At 41.7% G+C, this 19,621-nt stretch overlaps 1 protein-coding gene across 1 annotated transcript; it reads right to left on the minus strand.

The window, feature by feature from the left end:
• Positions 1-327: 327 nt before the first annotated feature.
• Positions 328-6,168, minus strand: NEXMIF (neurite extension and migration factor). The gene is made up of 3 exons (XM_061179181.1): positions 6,090-6,168; positions 1,019-5,390; positions 328-421 (listed from the first exon to the last, which is right to left on the minus strand). Exons 1-3 carry the CDS (start codon positions 6,166-6,168, stop codon positions 328-330), a joined length of 4,545 nt encoding a protein of 1,514 aa, XP_061035164.1.
• Positions 6,169-19,621: the final 13,453 nt, after the last annotated feature.

Genomic DNA, 19,621 nt, shown 5'->3' on the forward strand with positions numbered 1-19,621 from the left:
GCAAGAATCACTGGAATGTTTCTAGTAAATTAACAGGGACAAGCTCCCCAAATACTCACAACCAAATGTTGATATAGAAGTAAAAATATATACAATACAGTCACTTTTTTGTAGTTTGGCACAATGTTTTACTTCCTTTCCCCTTGGGTAAACAGTGCATAAACTACTTTGTGCAACTGTATGACTTCTAAAGTCTTTTACATAGAACATCAGATTAAAGTTTGCTTCCAAAGACTTATTCCCACACTTTAAAATTCTTTTCTTTAAGCACTTACATGTCAACATACATACCACAAGGCATATTTTGAAAGAAATAAAACACAAACATCAAATGTCTTTCTGGAAAATGGGAGTCTCTTCTTCAAACACAGGTAAAACCCAAAATGCTGTTTCTGCTTTTAGGAGATTGTAGTCGGAATCCCTGCAGAAAAACCAAACAATTTATGCCATCTTAGTTAGCTTTAGTGTATGTCCCACAAAGGGATCATACAACCTAAATTTGTTTACATCATACTAGATGCCGTACGATGCAGAAAAAGATACAAATAGCAGGGGCCACTAGAAAGCACTCCTAATTGCCATATGATGAGATTTTGTTTTCCAAATTATGCTCTTTTTGCTTAAATGATCTTGGCATTTTTGTCTATATAACTTTTAAATTCTGTTATTCAAAAATTTTCTCACTGCAAAGCCCTTCCCTTCCCCAAGTCATTCAAGAGCATATTTTAGTTGTATTTTCTCAGTAAGTAAAAACTAATGCTGACTAGCAGAAAAAGTAGCCTTGTCAAAATTTATCCCTAGTCAAGCCACTACAAAATTGCCCAATCTTTTGTGTGGCTTAGAGGTATAGGGATTTTCATGCACTTTTTTTCTTTTTGTTTTAATTTGAAAAAGAAGGGAATGGGACAGTTTCTTTCATGCAAACTGCTTTCAAGAGGGAAAAAAATGAGGGACTGCGGGCTTAGCAGAGTAGGAAAGCTAAGGGTGCATCATCTCAGCCATTTTGGTGCAGTATTACCTCAGTTTTTCAAAAGAAGCTGTCCCAGCCTCATCCTTGTGGACCTGTTCTCGCTCCATACGCTTTCCCTTACACTTCTCATCTCTCAGGGCCTTGGAGCTGGTTTTGTGACGATATAACTTTTTGTGTGTCGGTCCATTATTGCCTAAAGTGCTCAGGTTATTATACTTTTTATCAAAGAAGGCAGAGCGAGAGTCCTCGTTATAACCAGGCATGCTTGCACGACCAGGATCACCTATCGCTGCTTTCCCATTGCTTTTACTCACACCCTTGATGGACCTGTGATTCTTAGTGGCTCCTGGAGAGCCACTGTTGGCCTTTTTCTTAGATTCCTGTGGTGTCCCAGCCAATATTTTGAGGGTTTTTAATTTTAGACTATTGGATTCAGGGGAGTAGAATATATTGGGGTCTCCATGGTGCTCCATGGGTTCGCAAAGGGGCTCCATGGAGGCCATCATGAATCTCTGCACATCTGCCATACCAGAGGCAATGTTGGACAAGATATAAGAAGGCTCCTGAAATTCCCGTTGATCATCATCCAGAAGGTTGTTGGTGTTGGTGCCCATGCTCATGTCACTCCAGCCTGGGCTGCTCTCCTTTCCCAAAGACCAATCTCCAGAAAGTCCCTTCTGACTTGGCATCTTCATAGAGGCCACAGGGCCACTATGTTGGATACATTCAGCCAAAGTCTTCCCTGTGGAGGATATGCTGTTGATTTGGCCTCCTCCACGACCGATGCCAATTTGCATTTTCTCTCCATTGACTGCAGCCATGAATTTCCCTTTCTTTGTTGACTTAGGGACCTGGCGGGAGGTTTTGCCAGGTGGTTTTTCAATCCCTTTGTTGTTGGCTTTGGGGTTTTTTTTCCTGTTGTTTTTCTGAGAAGAGCTTTGGTTCGTAGCCCCACTCTTGGGTGAACTTTTCTTTCTTGATTTTGACACCTTGTTGTTGGTACTCATTTGACCAGATGGATCATTAAACGCTGATAAGCAAGGGGCTTTTTGGAGCAGGCTGACAGAATCCTCATCATTGAACATATGGAACTGAAACTGATGGTTATTTAAAGTAAATCCACCATCCACTTGGACCTGCCGTGAAAGGGTACTGCAGTCCCATTTGATTTTTTCCATATTGCCCAGTATTCCTGGGGCACCCTCTTGGAACCCCTTTAGTGTTCCTAGTGTCTTGATATTCTCACATCTGGTAATCTGAGGGGAAAGACTGGGGGTGTCAGGTGGGGACATCTCTGAGAGGGAAGAGTGGCGGAATTTGTCAGGAGTGAAGTTGGAGATATCCAGGAGGTCAGTGGACTCCTTTAGTGGTGCTATTTCATCAATGCTCTGCTGGATCACCAGCTTGGGGCTGCAATGGGCCAGGAAGTCATCAGTGATATCATCATCACCATCCTTTTCACAAGACTTCAAGCTTAAGGAGCAATAATTGCTTGAGTTGACAGAGAGTGGGGCCATGGAATCAAAGCTAAAGAGCCGCCCATCATCCATATTCACTGGACCCTGCTGGAAAGGAAAGCAGATCTCTCCATTATTAAAGTGACATAATTGGTAAGAGTCATCAGATGAGAGCTGGGTGTCTTGCACAGAGGCATACAGGACCTTGTTGCAACTACTGCCACCACTGTTGAGGCAGATCGGATTGTATGTTGTAGCTGTGAGGTTATTTTCCATGGAAACTACTTGGGAGACTCCAAATTCACATGATTGGTTTGGAGCTGTCTCCCTTGAGACTGCAGCCATGAATTCCTGGGAGCCAGAAGTAGGTTTGTTGGGCCACACATTTCCATAGTTGCTTGATTCCATTTTGAAGTTTTGGGATGATTGAAGCAGCTCAGACTCAGAAGGCGAGGAAAGCACACAGTCCTGGGCAGGCTGGAGAGGTACAAATGATTTTTCTGTTTGAGTGAGGCTGACTTCATTTTGCTCTGGAGAATGCTGAGTGAAGTATGAAATGCCAGTATTATTTGACAAGTCAGAAGCATCTAACAATGTCTGCAAATACCCTCCAGGGATAACAGGTATATTGTTGGCAACATGATCAGATGATAGAGGCATTTCAGAAGAGCAGGTGGTTGGTAGGAAAGTAGAATTCTTAGCAACCTTTGTCTCATGAAATTCAGATAGATGTGAACCGTTTGAAGTCCCAGGAATAGCTTCATTCTTTGAATTAGCTTTGGAAGATTGGTCTCCCAAAAGAGGGGTCATTTGAACAACTGGCTTGCTTTCTTGCCCAGCTTTGATTTTCTTGGATTTTAACCTGGCTTCACTTTTAAATTTGATTTTGTTGAGCACTTTCCTCTCTGGCCCCTTAAATTGTGCATCTTGGGCTTTGACTTTCACTGAGTCAGGGCCTGTGATGTCATTTAAATGTGATCCATTTGCACAGCCGGGGGCAGCCAGAGGTGCTGACTTCAGTGTACCTTTCAGGCCTCCATCTTCTTTACGACTACTAGCTTGCCTCTCATCATTGCAGAATGAAACCTGCTTACCACTTGCTGAAGTTTCCATGGATGGGATTCTTTGAATCCTGTGCCTGTTGCCAAGTTTAGATTTTCGTTTGCGAGCAGGTGGCAGGAATGACACCTCAAAGCTACCTGGTTCAAAGCTTTGCTTTTGGCATAAGGGTGTTTTGTTGGAGTCTGAATTGCTGTTTCTCTGCTTTTTCTTCTTTTGCCAGAAGCCCTTCAAGGGGGCCAGCTTGGCATATTTGTTGAGCTGCGACTCACTCAAATTCACTGTTGTCTCACTGGCATCCACCCTACCCAACTTCACCAGCATGTTCTTCTCACCTTTAAAACGATTGATGATGATATATTTGATAATAACAGGGGGCTCCTTACGAGTTACTTTTCTTCTCTTTTTGGGACACCATTCATCATCATCTTCCTCTTTACAACCACCTGGCAGCCATTCCTTCCTCTCATTTACTTTTTCACCCTCTAGTGAGTCAACGTCATATAGATAATCTTCACTATACCTGACTTTTCTCTTGGCTCGCAGCCCATAATTCTGCTGGGAGGAGGAGCTGCCAGAATTAGTGTCCCGAGCCATATAGCGGCTACAGTCCTTGATCTCCCCCATGGCATCATAAGAGACCTCAATGAAGGAACTGTCATCACTAAAATTCCCTGATGCCTCCAAGGAATTGGCAAGATGGCCTTGCTTTGGATTCTTAAATTGCCCTACTTCAGGTCCACTGCATGGTTTATTTAAGGCAGATTTTTCTCCATTATCCTTTGCATCTTTTTTCTCTACACCTTTGTCTTCCTGGCCTTCTTCTTTGCCTTTCTTCTTGTCCAAGTTTTTATCTTCCTCCCCCCAGATAATGCTCACATCAGGGACCTTGAATTGGGAAAGATCACTGCTCTGCTTCAGGGCCCCACTCTTAGACTCCCGCTTGGGGCAGGCAGTGAAGACACTGGGAAAAAAGTTGAATTGGGCATCCTCTTGCATCAAAAGGGTGGTTTTGTCTCGAACGTTGTCCTGGAAGGATTCATATCGAATTTTCAGGGAGCAGACATCACTGCCCAGTGTTGACTCATCATCATCGAACATGTAGTTATCCACATCTTCTTCAGAGAACAGGTTGACAGACAGCTCATTCTTGGAACAGAGGTCAAGCAGTTCAATCTTACTCTCACTAATAAAAGTCTCAAAGTAACCCCAATCCTGATTGGAATTTGCCAGCAAAGCCTCTTCCGTATTGCACTTATCTAATAGTAATGCCTCATAATAACTTTTCTGAGCTGGGTCCTCCAAGTCAATGTCAGGTTTCTCGGCTTCTCGTCTATCTCCTGCCCTTGATTTGTGCAGTGGGAAGCCTAGGAGCTGGTCTGAGAGCAGCTGCTCTCCGTATTTCATGTTTTCTCCAGCATTGATACACTGAATCCCTATATCAGAGACTGCACAAGTTTCATAATCCCTATTTAGATCACTGACTTTTAGACTGATCCCTGGCTCAGGATCTACTGCATCCTTGGATTCCATGAAGCAGCCCAAGCAAGTCCGGCTTGGCTGCATGAGGCACTCCCCATTCAGAGCTGACATGCCTGCAGGCTCCATTATGGCAAATGGAGCTTTCTCACACTCATTGGGCAGTGACCATGTGTTCAGGCCTTTTGCAACACCAGATGTAAGAGAGATGGCATTCACAGAAGCACTATTAGCAGCATGCTCAGGTGCTTCAATCAGGCCCAAAGGAGAGGGAGGGCTCTGCATACAGGGCTTCTTAGAGGGCAGAGGCAGGAGACCTCTGGGATACATCAGGTTCTCTTTTTGAGCCACCAGTATAGGCTGGATTGGTGCAGCAGCTTCTAGAGCTGCAAATGACTTCATTGCCACATCCTGGTCCTCTGAATCTAGAGAAAAGGGGAAAAAATGACAGAAACAAAGTTAAAGGTATTAGACCAGACTCATTAACTCTCTTTCCCTTGATCAGTTTCTGGTACTTGATCTTATGATATAAAATCTAAGCTTCAGCTTCTCTAACTTTAGAAGTAGAAACTACAGAGTTAAAGAACAACCTTGATTTTATATTGAACATTCATGCGAGTGGAAAATAATATTTTTTTAGGTTCAGTTTTTTCTTCAGACACACACAGCACTCTCCTCAGAAATGAGGAAAAAATTGGATTGCTTGATCAACTGGAAAGTCAAAGCTTTCAGGGTGGGAAAATGTTCAGATGGGATATATTCATGGTTTTGAACTATGAGGCATAGTCCTATCCTTCAGACCTCACCTATGTTTTGGAAGCTCCTACTGAGTCTAAACATTCCAAGCTTCACATCAGAGCATATTTCTAATTCACCAGGAATTTAGAGGAACTTAAGTATCCATTTGATAGAGATGATTTGGGAGAGCAAAGGGGTTGGATTCGATACCTCTTAGAGACCCTTCTAGTCCAGTTAGAGATCTGGTGGAATAAAGTTTAGGATTAACTCCTATCTCAGAGGCATCCTAGACTTAACTTGCCCCAGCTTTGTGGATACTGAAAATCTATAGTACTAACAAAGGACTACTGGGAGAGATATTACATACCATAATTAAATTCCCTTACCATTTTCCTTGACCCCATTAATCATAGTGTTTTCTCCGTTGGCTGAGGCAACAACAGCCTTATCTTGTTGGTTATCCATGAATGGAACCTCTTATTGTTTCATTCCAAGTCCAAATGCTGTCCAACCTGCACATTTCAAATACATAATATCAGTCATCAAATTTTCTTCTCTGTTTTAAGCACATTTCAGCTAGAGAGGTTTTAAAAGGTTCACTGGAATTTACCTATTTCCAGACTGGCTTCATAGCCACTATTGTTTTTGTTTCATAGTTTATACCTACCATATAAGTCAATTTGGAAACTCACACTTCATTCATACATTCTAGATCCTTCTGTCCCCTCTAGGCTACCATACCATTCAAAACTGAAATCTGAGGAAGCAGGCAAACTTACATCTTCTTCCAGATAGTAATACATTTAACCTAATCATGGCCATCCAATTAGGAAGGACGCAAAGTAGAGCCCAGACTAACCTGAGACAAGGGGTGTGTACATGTGGAGACTGGCTTTATTTCTGTTTGTCTCATCTCTAATTCAGATGATCATAAGCTCTTAAAAAAACAAGCCAATTCATATATACACACATATACATCACATTCATATTTTCTCTGTGCTTAAAATTTGACTGCTAAGTATGAAAGAGGTAGAGAATTCCTTCCATGGTTTCTTGGCTTTCATGACCTGAGCTCTGGTTTTGACAAATACTTCTCCAAGCCCAGAGCAGGATTTTTAAATGTGACTACAAAGAAGATCTGGAATTTCTGAAAACGTCCCAGCATTATCTGGTATTTTTAGTGTATAGAACACATATCTATAGCCCCTCATGTCTTGCCCACCTACCTGGAGGGTAGGTATATGCAAAAGGATATGAGGCACAGCCACTCAAGGTGGAGGTCTCTACCATGTGCCACTACAGCATCTATAAATCTCTATTTATTCCAAACCCCCTTTCTCTAGACCTTTTCCTCAGCCAAGAATCCATCCCTTTATTAAAAAGCATAGACTACTTTACTGATGGCCAAGCAGCTATTATAAGAATCTCAACTGTATATTCACTAACTCTAAAACATGCAAATACCATAAAAGGTAGGTCCAGCATTGCGGGAATAAGACAGTTTTAAATGATCCAATCTTTATACCCTAAAGCCTATCTGGGCCTATTTCCTTATCTGTAAAATAAGAAGTCTGTATTAGGCAATCACTCAGTTTTTTAAAAGTTAGATGATCCTGGGTTCCCCTAATATTTATATATCATAATTGCCCAACTTTCTTCTCATTTTATACAAGACCTGACTTGAGAGTAGCCAATAAAACCACAGGTGTCAGGAAAAAGAGAAAGAGATGCTTACTTGTTGTATTTACACAGAAAGAAGGGCTGGAGATTTCTAAAAGGTAGAGATGCTTGGCTAACAATGTCAAAGTCACCATCCTTTGGCAAGGAGGGCTCATTTGTGGTGGAATCGAATGAACAGATCAGATGGTTGAGCCTCTGCTTCAGAGAGGACCCTATGGGCAGATGGAATCATACTGTCATCATGGATTACTCTGTGTATCTTTTTTAAAAAAGGAACTCAGTAGAACTTCAGGTATCATTTTACTCTTCTTTAACCCCTCCACTAATTGTATCTTGGCAGGGACTTGATAAGGGGCAAATTATTTGTAGATTTCAATAATTTAGTGGCTTCTTGTCCCTTATGCCTAAGGCTAACTACAAGGAAGTCCGTTTTTAATCACCAGGAAGACCAAAGCACAGAGAAACAAAAAATAAAATAAAGTCACAAAATAACATAATGGCAGATCTAACAAAGGAACCCAAGTCTCCAGACCAAGAAACCAGGTGTTTTTTTCTTAGAACACAAATGCTTTCTCTATTCTTACCACTTCCAAACCCTGGCCAAAACAAGGCTGTAGAGATATGTTTCCACAAGTTACTGATCTATACTTATACCCCCTTTCAGGTAATGAAATAAAGAACAGCTGCCTCAGGCAAGTATTGATTATTAGCAAAAATTAATGTACCATAAAATATATGCAGGAGCAATGCACTTAAGTATTAAGAATTATACAATCTTGTCAGACATGACAAGAATACTGTGTCATGGGACATATTGGTGCCACTGTAACTCTACTGTGGGATGTTATTTCCCTAAGAACATATATTTCCTCTCAGAAAAATCTGTCCAAGCACCCAGGATTTATGGCTCTGCAGTAAATGGACTCTTAAAGGGTTGAGAATAGAAGCAATATGCTTTGGCAAAAGATAAAGAAGAGGTGGAGAGGGGTATGGGAGCTTGATAAGTTGGGAAGGGGAGAGGAAGGGAGCACTAGGTGCTGGGCTGGATACAGTTACAGAAGTTATCTCATTTTGTACTAACAATCACCTTGTAAGGTTGGTTCTACTAGGTTCTTTTTTTTCTTTTTCTTTTTCTGGGCCGCACGGTGTGGCTGGATCTCTGACCAGGGATCACTAGACCACCAGGGAACTCCCTTATTTTTTTCAAAAGGGCAAATTGAGTATCATAGATACTAACTTAGATACTAACAGAGGTACTATATTAGATATTAACTTAATGATTATCAATTATTTGGGCTTTTTTTCCTACAGAATTAGAAGGCTAAATCCTGAGCAGACAATCCTTCAGTCCTTTCCTATGACTTTTCAAATCTCAGCTCTAAATGACACAACTTAAAGGTATGTATTTTCCTACATTTTTATTTATTTATACCTTGGCTGCTTATAAAAGATGATTCATGAGAGGGATTATAATTTTTTATAGCTACAATACAAACAGCTCTGGGCTTGCTTTAGCTCTTCCCAACTGATCAGCATTTTAAGATAGCAAATTTTGTGGGGTTATTAAAATCTACTTTGAGCTAAAATTGATTAACACTTTTGGAATAATGTACAATAAGTTGCTTTGCTGATCATGGTAAATCATACAGTGTGTAACGGCACTGATCTAACATTAGCATGGAGACAGGTATTTTGAAGCAAGAAAATGCTCATTTAAAGTGGAAAAGCAACCACTCCTACTTGGCCTTCCCCTCAGTTGGACCTGAAGAGGGTGCATAGATCCTGTCCCAGTAGGCTGCTATGCTCTTGCCCAAAGGCCTTTAAGGCTCAGGTCTTCTCTTCACCTCCCCTCTATACTCCCAGTCTAGATGACCCACATGAGCATTTGTGTTGGGGGCTGTCCTTGGCCTTTCCCAGCTGAAAAAAAAAACAAGGAAAGAAAGTATATCATATTTCTGCCTATGGACCTGGGACAACATAGCCTTTGGGACTGGAGTAGTGCTGATCTCTGGAATACCAGTTTAAATCAATTCAACAAATTGACTGTGTACTACCTGTGGTCGTGGTGGTGTACCAGAAACTGTAGTGGAAAAGACAGGTGACTGAGACTAGATCCATGTTCTCAAGGTGCTCAGAGTCTATGGGGGAAAACAAGCCATAGACAAATTCTAATAAATATATAATACACTGAAAGAGAGGCAAAAAGTTTCTACAGGAGTTCAAAATGGAGAGAAATTATTCCACTTCTAGAGAGGAGGGAAATCAGTGAAGGCTTCACTAATAGCAGCAGCATTTGAGATGGACCTTGAAGGATGGTCTTTCAGGAGGTGAGGATGGAAAAGTATAGAGGAGAGAAAGGCATTCCAGGCTGAAGGAACTTCATGAGATGCCATGAGTCTCTCCCTACTCCAGTCTATCTAAATAACTGCTACAGAATCACAGGCCTGACAACTTTCCTTGCATATAACACCCTTTTCAATCAATACTCAACTTCTCAAGTTGTATTCTCCTTTCATTCTCTTCACCTCCCCTCTATACTCCCTAATATTCTAACTCTCTCTGTTTCATTAATATGCTAGACCATTTTTTGCTTCCAGGAGTCTTGCTCTTGATATTCTCTCTGCCTGGAATGCCTCTCCCCACTCTTTCCCCTTCCCCTATTCCTTCCCTTCTTCCCCCTTCCAGCTTCTCTTTCATCTCCCTCTCCTATTCCCTACTCAAAATCTCCCTGACACTTTCCTTGATTCTTCCCACCCCAAACAAAATTTGTTTCTTCCCTTCTCTGGTTCCCAAAGAACTTTGCTCTCCTCTGTGTTTATCACCTTATATAAACATTACTTCTTTATATCTGATACCCTCAAAAGACTAAGCACCCCTCACCTCCACAGGGCTTAGCCCAAACAGTGCTTAGAACATGGTATATGCTCCGTAAAAGTTGACTAGAAGATGATGTTGAATGGTAGGAAAAGATGGTGGAGAATTTGGGGAACAGTAGTGGTTGGCTAAAATACAGTAAGTCCCCTATGTTCAAACGAGTTCTGTTCTGAGAGCACGTCTGTTAAGTCCAATTTGTTCGTAAGTCCAACAAAGTTAGCCTAGGTACCCAACTAACACAATCGGCTATATAGTACTGTACTGTAATAGGTTTATAATACTTTTCACACAAATAATACATAAAAAACAAACAAACACAAAAGTAAAGAAAACATTTTTAATCTTACAGTGCAGTACTTTGAAAAGTACAGTAGTACAGTACAACAGCTGGCATACAGGGGCTGGCATCGAGTAAACAGGCAAGAAGAGTTACTGACTGGAGGAGGGAGAGGAGGTGGGAGATGGTAGAGCTGAAGAATTGTCAGCAATAGGAGACGGAGGGCAAGCTGCAATTTCACTCACGCCTGACATTGATGGCACAGGTTCTGGTTCCTTGCTGGATTCAATTCTACCTACCCTCTTGAAAAAACGATCCAGTGATGTCTAGGTAGTAGCTCTTTTTTCTCGTCATAGATGACACGGTAGCACTGGATTGCATTGTGAACGGCTGCTGCAACCTTAGTGTACCATTCTATGTTCGGATCCTGTGCCTCAAAAATTAACAGTGCCTCCTCAAATAAAGAAAATCCCCTTGCCATTTCCTGCATCGTGAATCTCTTCAGTTCTTCAGTCACTTCTTCTTCCTCTCGTCTCTCTTAGTCCTTTCTCTGGGCCTCCGTTTCCATCAGGTTTTCATTAGTAAGCTCCTCGTGTTGCACAGCAAGGAGTTCGATGAAGTCGTCCTCTTGCAGACCTAGCTCCAGCTTCTCACTGAGGGTCACTAAGTTGCTGAAGACCTCTTTGGACTCCTCATCCACCTTCTCAAATCCATGAAAATCGTGAACAAATTGCGGGCAAAAGTTCTTCCAAACCCCATTCATGGTGACTGGTGTAACCTCACGCCAAACAAAGTCAATGTTTTTTATGGCCTTGTAGAAGTTATAGTCCTTCCAAAATTGTCACAAGGTTGATCCTGATTCATCACTTGCCTTTACTGCCTAACGAAAAGTGTGACATAAATAATATTTCTTGAAAGTTGCTATAACTCCTTGGTCCATAGGTTAGATGAACGACATAGTATTCGGTGGCAGATGCACTACTTTGACATTGGGATGAAAGTTGTCCATGAATGGGGGGTGGCCCGGAGCATTGTCAAGCAGCAAAAGAATGTTGAATGGGACGTCCTTCTCCAAGCAATATTTCTCTACCTCCAGGATAAAGTGGTGGAAAAACCAGTCCTAGAAAATGGCCTGTGTAACCCAGGCTTTGGGGTTACTCTTCCACACAACAGGAAGAGAGCCCTTGGCTATGTTTTAAAGGGCTCTTGGGTTCTCTGAATGATAAACTAAGAGAGGCTTCAGCTTCATATCGCCGGAAGCATTGCCACCAAATAACAGAGTTAGCCTATCCTTTGCTGCTTTATAGCCTGGCACCAACTTTTCCTCCTTACTGATGTAACTTTGGTCTGGCATCCTCTTCCAGGACAGCCCTGTCTCATCCATATTAAAAACATGCTTGGGTAAATACGTGCCTTCATCAATCATTTCTAGTAGCATTTCAGGAAATTGCCAGGCAGCTACCGTATCTGCACTCACTGCCTCACCACTTTTACGTTGTGAATGTTGGCTCTAGCTTTGAACCAATGAAACCAGCCATGGCTGGCATTAAAATATGCACCCTCTGATTTTTCTCCGTGTTTCTTCTTAAAGTCTTCATAAAGGCTTTTAGCTTTCTCTCGAATCAGCATTAAGCTGAGCAGGACTCGATGCTGATGCTGATCCTGCATCCACATACTGAGAAGTTTCTCCTTCTCCTCCATCACTTTTCCATGTTTCAACATTATTGTCAACATGATCGGCACAGCAGACTTCACATGTTCCATGATCTTGTCCTTGTTCTTTAGAATCGTGCCGATGGCTGAATGATTCATGTTATAAGAATGAGCGACGTCTACCATCTTTTCACCTCGCTCCACTCTCTCAGTTACTTTCACTTTTGTTTCCATTATTATCACTTGGAGCTTCTTAGCAGTACCAGCTACATCACCTCTGCTTTTATGCTTGCTTCCGGACATCCTGGACTGAAATATAGATACTGCACTACTGTACTCTATACAGTACTGTAAAGTACACAAAAGCACGACCACTTGTAGAGGATGCACGCACGTAACAATGTACGCCAGACACGTGAACTAACTTACATGACTGGACATGCAAACGCATGTTCGCATCTTTGAAAGTTCGCAACTTGAAGGTTTGTATGTAGGGGACTTACTGTATCAGGTACATATAAGAAGATATGATTGAAAAGGTAAGAACTATACTCTGGAGGCCACCCAAATCCTAACTCAGGAAGACACTGAGGGTTTTGAGCAGAGGAATGCTGTGATTAGAACATTAGGACCAGTGAGGGTGGGAGAATCAGAGTTAAGAAAATAGGTTAGGAGATGCGATGTTCAGGTGTGAGTAGTCAAGAAGATTAGAATTAGGGAGGAGGAAATAAAAATGGAGAGAAGATGATAAATTTGAGTAGAACTGCAGAGGTGTGCTGTATAGATTTGGAAAATGATTTAGATGTGGCAGGCAAGGGAGCAGGAGTTGGCATATAGAGAGAAGAGAGAGGTCAAGGAGTTAATAGATGGTTGTAAAAGGAGCATTAGGGGTGGTTGGATTCCAGGTTAGAGTAGCCTTAGAAATACAGTGCCAGGATGTTCACGAGAATAAAGCAAGGTGAGTAATAAGCCAGTTGTGAGGTCCAACATGGATAATGAAGCTGACAAAGGTCTTAGCTGTCATACTGGAAAGGAGGTAACTGACCAGCAAGCTGTTGTAGATCTACAGGTTTGGTTAGGGACTGAAATGGATCAATGAGATAGGACTGGTGTAGCGAACAGGTCCACAGAAGGTTTCCAGGTTAGCCTAGCCAAGATCTATCTAGTCTAATTCTTCCCAGTTCAGCTCCAGTCAGTTGACGGATGACAGAATCAGCATTAGTACAGAGAGCACATACTTACCCATAATGCTGCCTGGCTAATTCAATTTTCTAATATCTACCAGGATTTCACGATACTAGGTTAGAAATATGGAGGTATGATGCCTTTAAGTACAGAAAACATGCTTAAAAGAGGAGCCGTATAAGTTTAAAAATATTAAGGATGAGAGAGACATCAAAAAAAGATGATCACAGTAAAACGCTAAAAAAAATTCTATATATCTCAAAAGTATGGTATGAATCTATGTCATCTCTCGTGATAAAGATTCCAAAATTCAAAAGATATGCACGGCTCTATTTACAATAGCCAGGACATGGAAGGAACCTAAGTGTCCATCAACAGATGAATGGATAAAGAAGATGTGGCACATATGGAATGGAATATTACTCAGCCATAAAAAGAAACGAAACTGAGTTATTTGTAGTGAGGTGGATGGACCTAGAGACTGTCATACAGAGTGAAGTAAATCAGAAAGAGAAAAACAAATACCGTATGCTAACACATATATATGGAATCTAAGAAAAAAAATGGTTCTGAAGAACCTAGGGGCAGGACAGGAATAAAGACGCAGATGTAGATAATGGTCTTGAGGACACGGGGAGGGGAAAGGGTAAGCTCGGACGAAGTGAGAGAGTGGCATGGAGATATATACACTACCAAATGTAAAATAGATAGCTAGTGGGAAGCAGCTGCACAGCACAGGGAGATCAGCTTGGTGCTTTGTGTCCACTTAGAGGGGTGGGATAGGGAGGGTGGCAGGGAGATGCAAGAGGGAGGGGACATGGGGATATATGTATATGTATAACTGATTCACTTTGTTATAAAGCAGAAACTAACACACCATTGTAAAGCAATTATACTCCAATAAAGATGTTAAAAAAAAAGATATGCACGAAGAACTCATATAAGAAGTGATATCATATAATGGATGGAGTACAACCACTAACGGGCTGGGTGTCCTCAGATAAGCTCCTTCCCCTCTCTGGTCCTCAGTTTTATCAGCTATACAATAAGGGAATTGAAGTAAATTATATCTAAGGGTCTTTCTAACTTTGAGCAATCTATAATTCATTTAATTTTTGTTTTTTTAATTTAAAAAATGAAATTCCATGTACAAGGAAAAAATCACATATATTAAGAGTTCTGATTTAAGTTTTGTGTGATACTGAGGTGATCCTATAATGTACACCTGAGGGAACTCTTTACTCTCTTCCTTCTCATGTCCCTTCCTGTATTTGTCTGATTTTTGTACATTCCTACCCCAATCCTGGCAGAGGCAGCAAATAGGGTGCTGCTGCTGGTGACAGGGCTCTGTATGTTACATCTGCCTTAATTTTTGGCAGCCATCAGTTTAAGGGAGGGGTCCTCTTTGCTATTAGGCTCCTGGGCAGCAGCTATAGTGGCTGCATTTTGGCATAGCTCAGTGCTTCAACATTTGGCTCTCCCTTCCTCTTACTTTTCCCTCCCTCACTATTCTTATCTGTACGATCCTTTGTGATATCACCCTAAAGGAATTTCCAAAAAGAGCAAGTGCATAGGATCAAAAATCAATGAGAAAGTATGTGAAAATGCACTGTCTATGTTAAAGCACTATACAAATGCCAGAAAACCTAGTATACAATAAGACCTGAATTAGGGGTGGACAGAAACAAGCAGAGGCATTCATGGGCTCAAGTTGGGAATAGCCAGCCTCCCCACCAGTCTTTACCTAATTCTTTGATGAGCGCTAGTAGTTTTCTGGTAGCGTCTTTAGGATGTTCTATGTATAGTATCATGTCATCTGCAAACAGTGACAGTTTTACTTCTTTTCCAATTTGGATTCCTTTTATTTCTTTTTCTTCTCTGCCATGGCTAGGACTTCCAAAACTATGTTGAATAATAGTGGTGAACGTGGACATCTTTCTCTTCTTCCTGATCTTAGAGGAAATGCTTTCAGTTTTTCACCATTGAGAATAATATTTGCGGTGGGTTTGTCACATATGGCCTTTATTATGTTGAGGTAGGTTCCCTCTATGCCCACTTTCTGGAGAGATTTTATCATAATTGGGTGTTTTTCTGCATCTATTGAGATGATCATATGGTTTTTATTCTTCAATTTGTTGATGTGGTGTATCACACTGATTGATTTGAGAATATTGAAAAATCCTTGCATCCCTGGGATAAATCCCACTTGATCATCGTGTATGATCCTTTTAATGTGCTGTTGGATTCTGTTTGCTAGTATTTGGTTGAAGATTTTTGCTTCTATGTTCGTCAGTGATACTGGCCTGTAATTTTCTTTTTTTGTGTGATATCTGGTTTTGGTACCAGGTTAATGTGCCCTCGTAGAATGAGCTTGGGAGTATTCCTTCCTCTGCAAATTTTTGGAAGAGTTTCAGAAGGGTAGGTGTTAACTTTTCTCTAAATGTTTGATAGAATTCGCCTGTGAAGGCATCTGGTCCTGGACTTTTGTTTGTTGGAAGATTTTTAATCACGGTTTCAATTTCAGTACTTGTGACTGGTCTGTTCATATTTTCTATTTCTTCCTGGTTCAGTCCTGGAAGGTTGTAGCTTTCTAAGAAGCTGTCCATTTCTTCTAGGTTGTCCATTTTACTGGCATATAGTTGCCTGTAAGAGCCTCTTATGATCCTTTGTATTTCTGTGGTGTCAGTTGAAACTTCTTTTTCATTTCTAATTTTATTGATTTGAGTCCTCTCCCTTTTTTTCTTGATGACTCTGGCTAAAGGTTTATCAATTTTGTTTATCTTCTAAAGAACCAGCTTTTAGTTTTATTGCTCTTTGCTATCGCTTTCTTTGTTTCTATTTCATTTATTTCTGTTCTGATATTTACGACTTCTTTCCTTCTACTAACTTTGGGTTTTCTTTGTTCTTCTTTCTCTATTTCCTTTAGGTATAAGGTTAGATTGTTTATTTGAGATTTTTCTTGTTTCTTGAGGTAGGATTGTATTGCTATAAACTTCCCTCTTAGAACTGCTTTTGCTGCATCCCATAGCTTTTGGGTCATCATGTTTTCATTGTCATTTGTTTCTAGGTATTTTTCGAGTTCCTCTTTGATTTCTTCAGTGATCTCTTGGTTATTTAGTAGCATATTGTTTAGCATCCATGTGTTTGTATTTTTTACAGATTTTTCCCTGTAATTGATATCTAGTCTCATAGTGTAGTGGTCAGAAAAGATACTTTTTTTTTTTTTAACCCACATGGCCAGTTTATTCTGTGCTCAAATAATACAAATGATTTTATAAACCTCGTTTTACATACTTTGATGAATCCAAGGCAGGGCTGCCTTCACCTTACAATAAACACCCAGGCCTTGCCCAGTGGCTCACTCTGATCATTTTAAGGAGAACCTGTTTCTCGCAGATGGAAAGAAAAGATGGCAAAGTGGAGGCAGCTGGCTACTCTGGTGTTGGAGCAGGGTGGGGTCCCAAGTCAGCATTCTCTGGGTGGGGACCAGCTTTGCAGGTCCAGGAGCCCAGTTTATCAGTGGCTGAGGGGAAGTGATGGATTCATGCTTTCCAGCTTATGAGTGAGCATGGCATAAACCCTCTCCTCTCAGACTTTAATATGCATAAGCGTCACCTGAAGGCAGTGGAGAGGTGAAAATCTCCTTAAACTGCAGATTCTGAATTCAGTATGGCTGGTGTGGGGCCTGAGATTCTGCATTTCTAACTAGTTCCCCACTACACTTTGGGTAGCAAGGATGTAAATCAGAGGACAATTTTGGTAAACTTTTGACACCTGTCACCGCACATCTCCTAACATCCAAAGGCCTGCTTAGGGAGCATGGTGGCCCAGAGAGAGGGCCATGTCTTTCAGGTTTGCTGGGCTTCATGTAGACCACATGCCTTTCTGGTCACACCTTCTATCAGCACAGACATCTCAATGGCTCAGGTTACACACTTCTTTCTTTTTTTTTTTTTTTAATAAATTTATTTATTTATTTTTGGCTGCATTGGGTCTTCATTGCTGTGCAAGGGCTTTGTCTAGTTGTGGAGAGCTGGGGGCTACTCTTCGTTGCGGTGCATGGGCTTCTCATTGCGGTGGCTTCTCTTGTCATGGAGCACGGGCTCTAGGCGCATGGGCTTCAGTAGTTGTGGCATGTGGGCTCAGTAGTTGTGGCTTGCGGGCTCCAGAGCGCAGGCTCAGTAGTTGTGGTGCACGGGCTTAGTTGCTCCGCGGCATGTGGGATCTTCCCAGACCAGGGCTCGAACCCGTGTCCCCTGCAATGGCAGGCGGATTCTTAACCACTGCGCCACCAGGGAAGTCCTACACATTTCTTTAGTTAAGTTCCCAGCCTGATGGGAGATGTGGATACTTTGAGCTCCTGTGTCCCAGGGCTTTCCCAGAGATCCATCAGGAAACCATCTCCAAAGATGAGCATTTTCCTCAGGGTTAACCTAGTCGTTTCTGGGTTAATCCTTTCCAGTTGTGTTATCTCAGGGTGACTCTTCAAGAGTTGGGATGTTCTGGCCACGGTGTTTACATAATAAATAAGAGAAATGCCGCTTAGAAATAAGTAATACCATCTGGAAACCAGAGAGGAGGTGGTAAGAGGTTGGAGAAGTGCTCCTGGAGCAGGGTGGTCAGTGAGCGGTGGCCCCGTGGAGTGGCGGCACCAGGCAGCATCACTCACCTGATGCCCGATGTACCTGCCCAGACGTCCCAGAGCTGCATCCCAGATCCTTGTTCGGTGAACCGGAGCTGCAGACTTGGGCTTTGCCTGGCATTTCGCCGGAGCTGGATGCTCAGTCGAGGCTGCCCAGTGGGGATCAAAGGAATCACTTGTCCTGGGCCTTTGAGTGGCTGCAGAGGGGCTGCTGAAACCCCATCACCTGTTTGTGTTTGTTGTTGAAGAGACCAGGATGTCTCTAGTGCTCCATCTAGATCTTCAAGCATTATGCTTCCTATTAATAAGCTGATTCATAAAAATAAAAATCACAAAATACAATTGCCTATAAAAATCACAAGAATACAATTGCCTTAAATTTAAAAAAGCATTTGAAGTAAGTCAGAAAGAGAAAAACACCGTATGCTAACACATATACATGGAATCTTAAAAAAAAAAAAAAAAAAAAAGGTTACAAAGAACCTAGGGGCAGGACAGGAATAAAGACGCAGACATAGAGAATGGACTTGAGGACACGGGGAGGGGGAAGGGGAAGCTGGGACGAAGTGAGAGAGTGGCATGGACATATATACATTACCAAATGCCAAATGTAAAACAGATAGCTAGTGGGAAGCAGCCGCATAGCACAGGGAGATCAGCTCGGTGGTTTGTGACCACCTAGAGGGGTGGGATAGGGAGGGTGGGAGGGAGGTGCAAGAGGGAGGGGATATGGGGATATATGTATATGTACAGCTGATTCACCTTGTTATAAAGCAGAAACTAACACACCATTGTAAAGCAATTATACTCCAATAAAGATGTTAAAAAAATTAAAAAAAATAAAGACCACCTTCAGAAATAAAAAAAATTAAAAAGCATTTTTCCAGAGAACCCAGAATGCTTCTCAGGTCCTCTTGTGCATTTCCCGAGCAGAGAGGAGTAGTGAGGGGAGGGCTTTGAGTTCCAGCTCTGAGTCCGAGGTTTCTGGGGAACCAGCCTCTTATGTAAATAAAATTGGGCCATGCTATTATTCTCCACACTTCAGGCATGTGTGGGAGCCTGTGGCTATTGGATCCCCTTCCCTGCAGGGAAGGTTTAAAAAAAATTCCAGTGGGTATACTACTGGGCATATACCCTGAGAAAACCATAATTCAAAGAGATATGTACCACAATGTTCATTGCAGCACTATGTACAATAGCTAGGACACGGAAGCAACCTAAGTGTCCATCAACAGACAAATGGATAAAGAAGATGTGGCACATATACACAATGGAATATTACTCAGCCATAAAAAGAAATGAAATTGAACTATTTGTAGTGAGGTGGATGGACCTAGAGTCTGTCATACAGAGTGAAGTAAGTCAGAAAGAGAAAAACAAAATATACGTGTATGCTAACACATATATATGGAATCTAAAAAAAAAAAAGGTTCTGATGTACCTAGGGGCAGGACAGGAATAAAGACGCAGACGTAGAGAATGGACTTGAGGCGGAGAGGGGGAACAGGAAGCTGGGATGAAGTGAGAGAGTGGCATGGACATATATACACTACCAAACGTAAAATAGATAGCTAGTGGGAAGCAGCTGCATAGCACAGGGAGATCAG

This window comes from Eubalaena glacialis, chromosome X (assembly GCF_028564815.1).
Source record: "Eubalaena glacialis isolate mEubGla1 chromosome X, mEubGla1.1.hap2.+ XY, whole genome shotgun sequence".
Lineage (NCBI taxonomy): Eukaryota > Metazoa > Chordata > Mammalia > Artiodactyla > Balaenidae > Eubalaena > Eubalaena glacialis.

Excerpts from the sequence above, each read along its gene's own strand:
- NEXMIF (XM_061179181.1), bottom strand. The coding sequence starts at position 6,168 with ATGGATAACCAACAAGATAAGGCTGTTGTTGCCTCAGCCAACGGAGAA. Across the intron at positions 5,391-6,089 it reads TAATGGGGTCAAGGAAAATG|ATTCAGAGGACCAGGATGTG; the intron begins GTAAGGGAATTT and ends CCTTTTCTCTAG. Across the intron at positions 422-1,018 it reads GCTTCTTTTGAAAAACTGAG|GGATTCCGACTACAATCTCC; the intron begins GTAATACTGCAC and ends GTTTTTCTGCAG.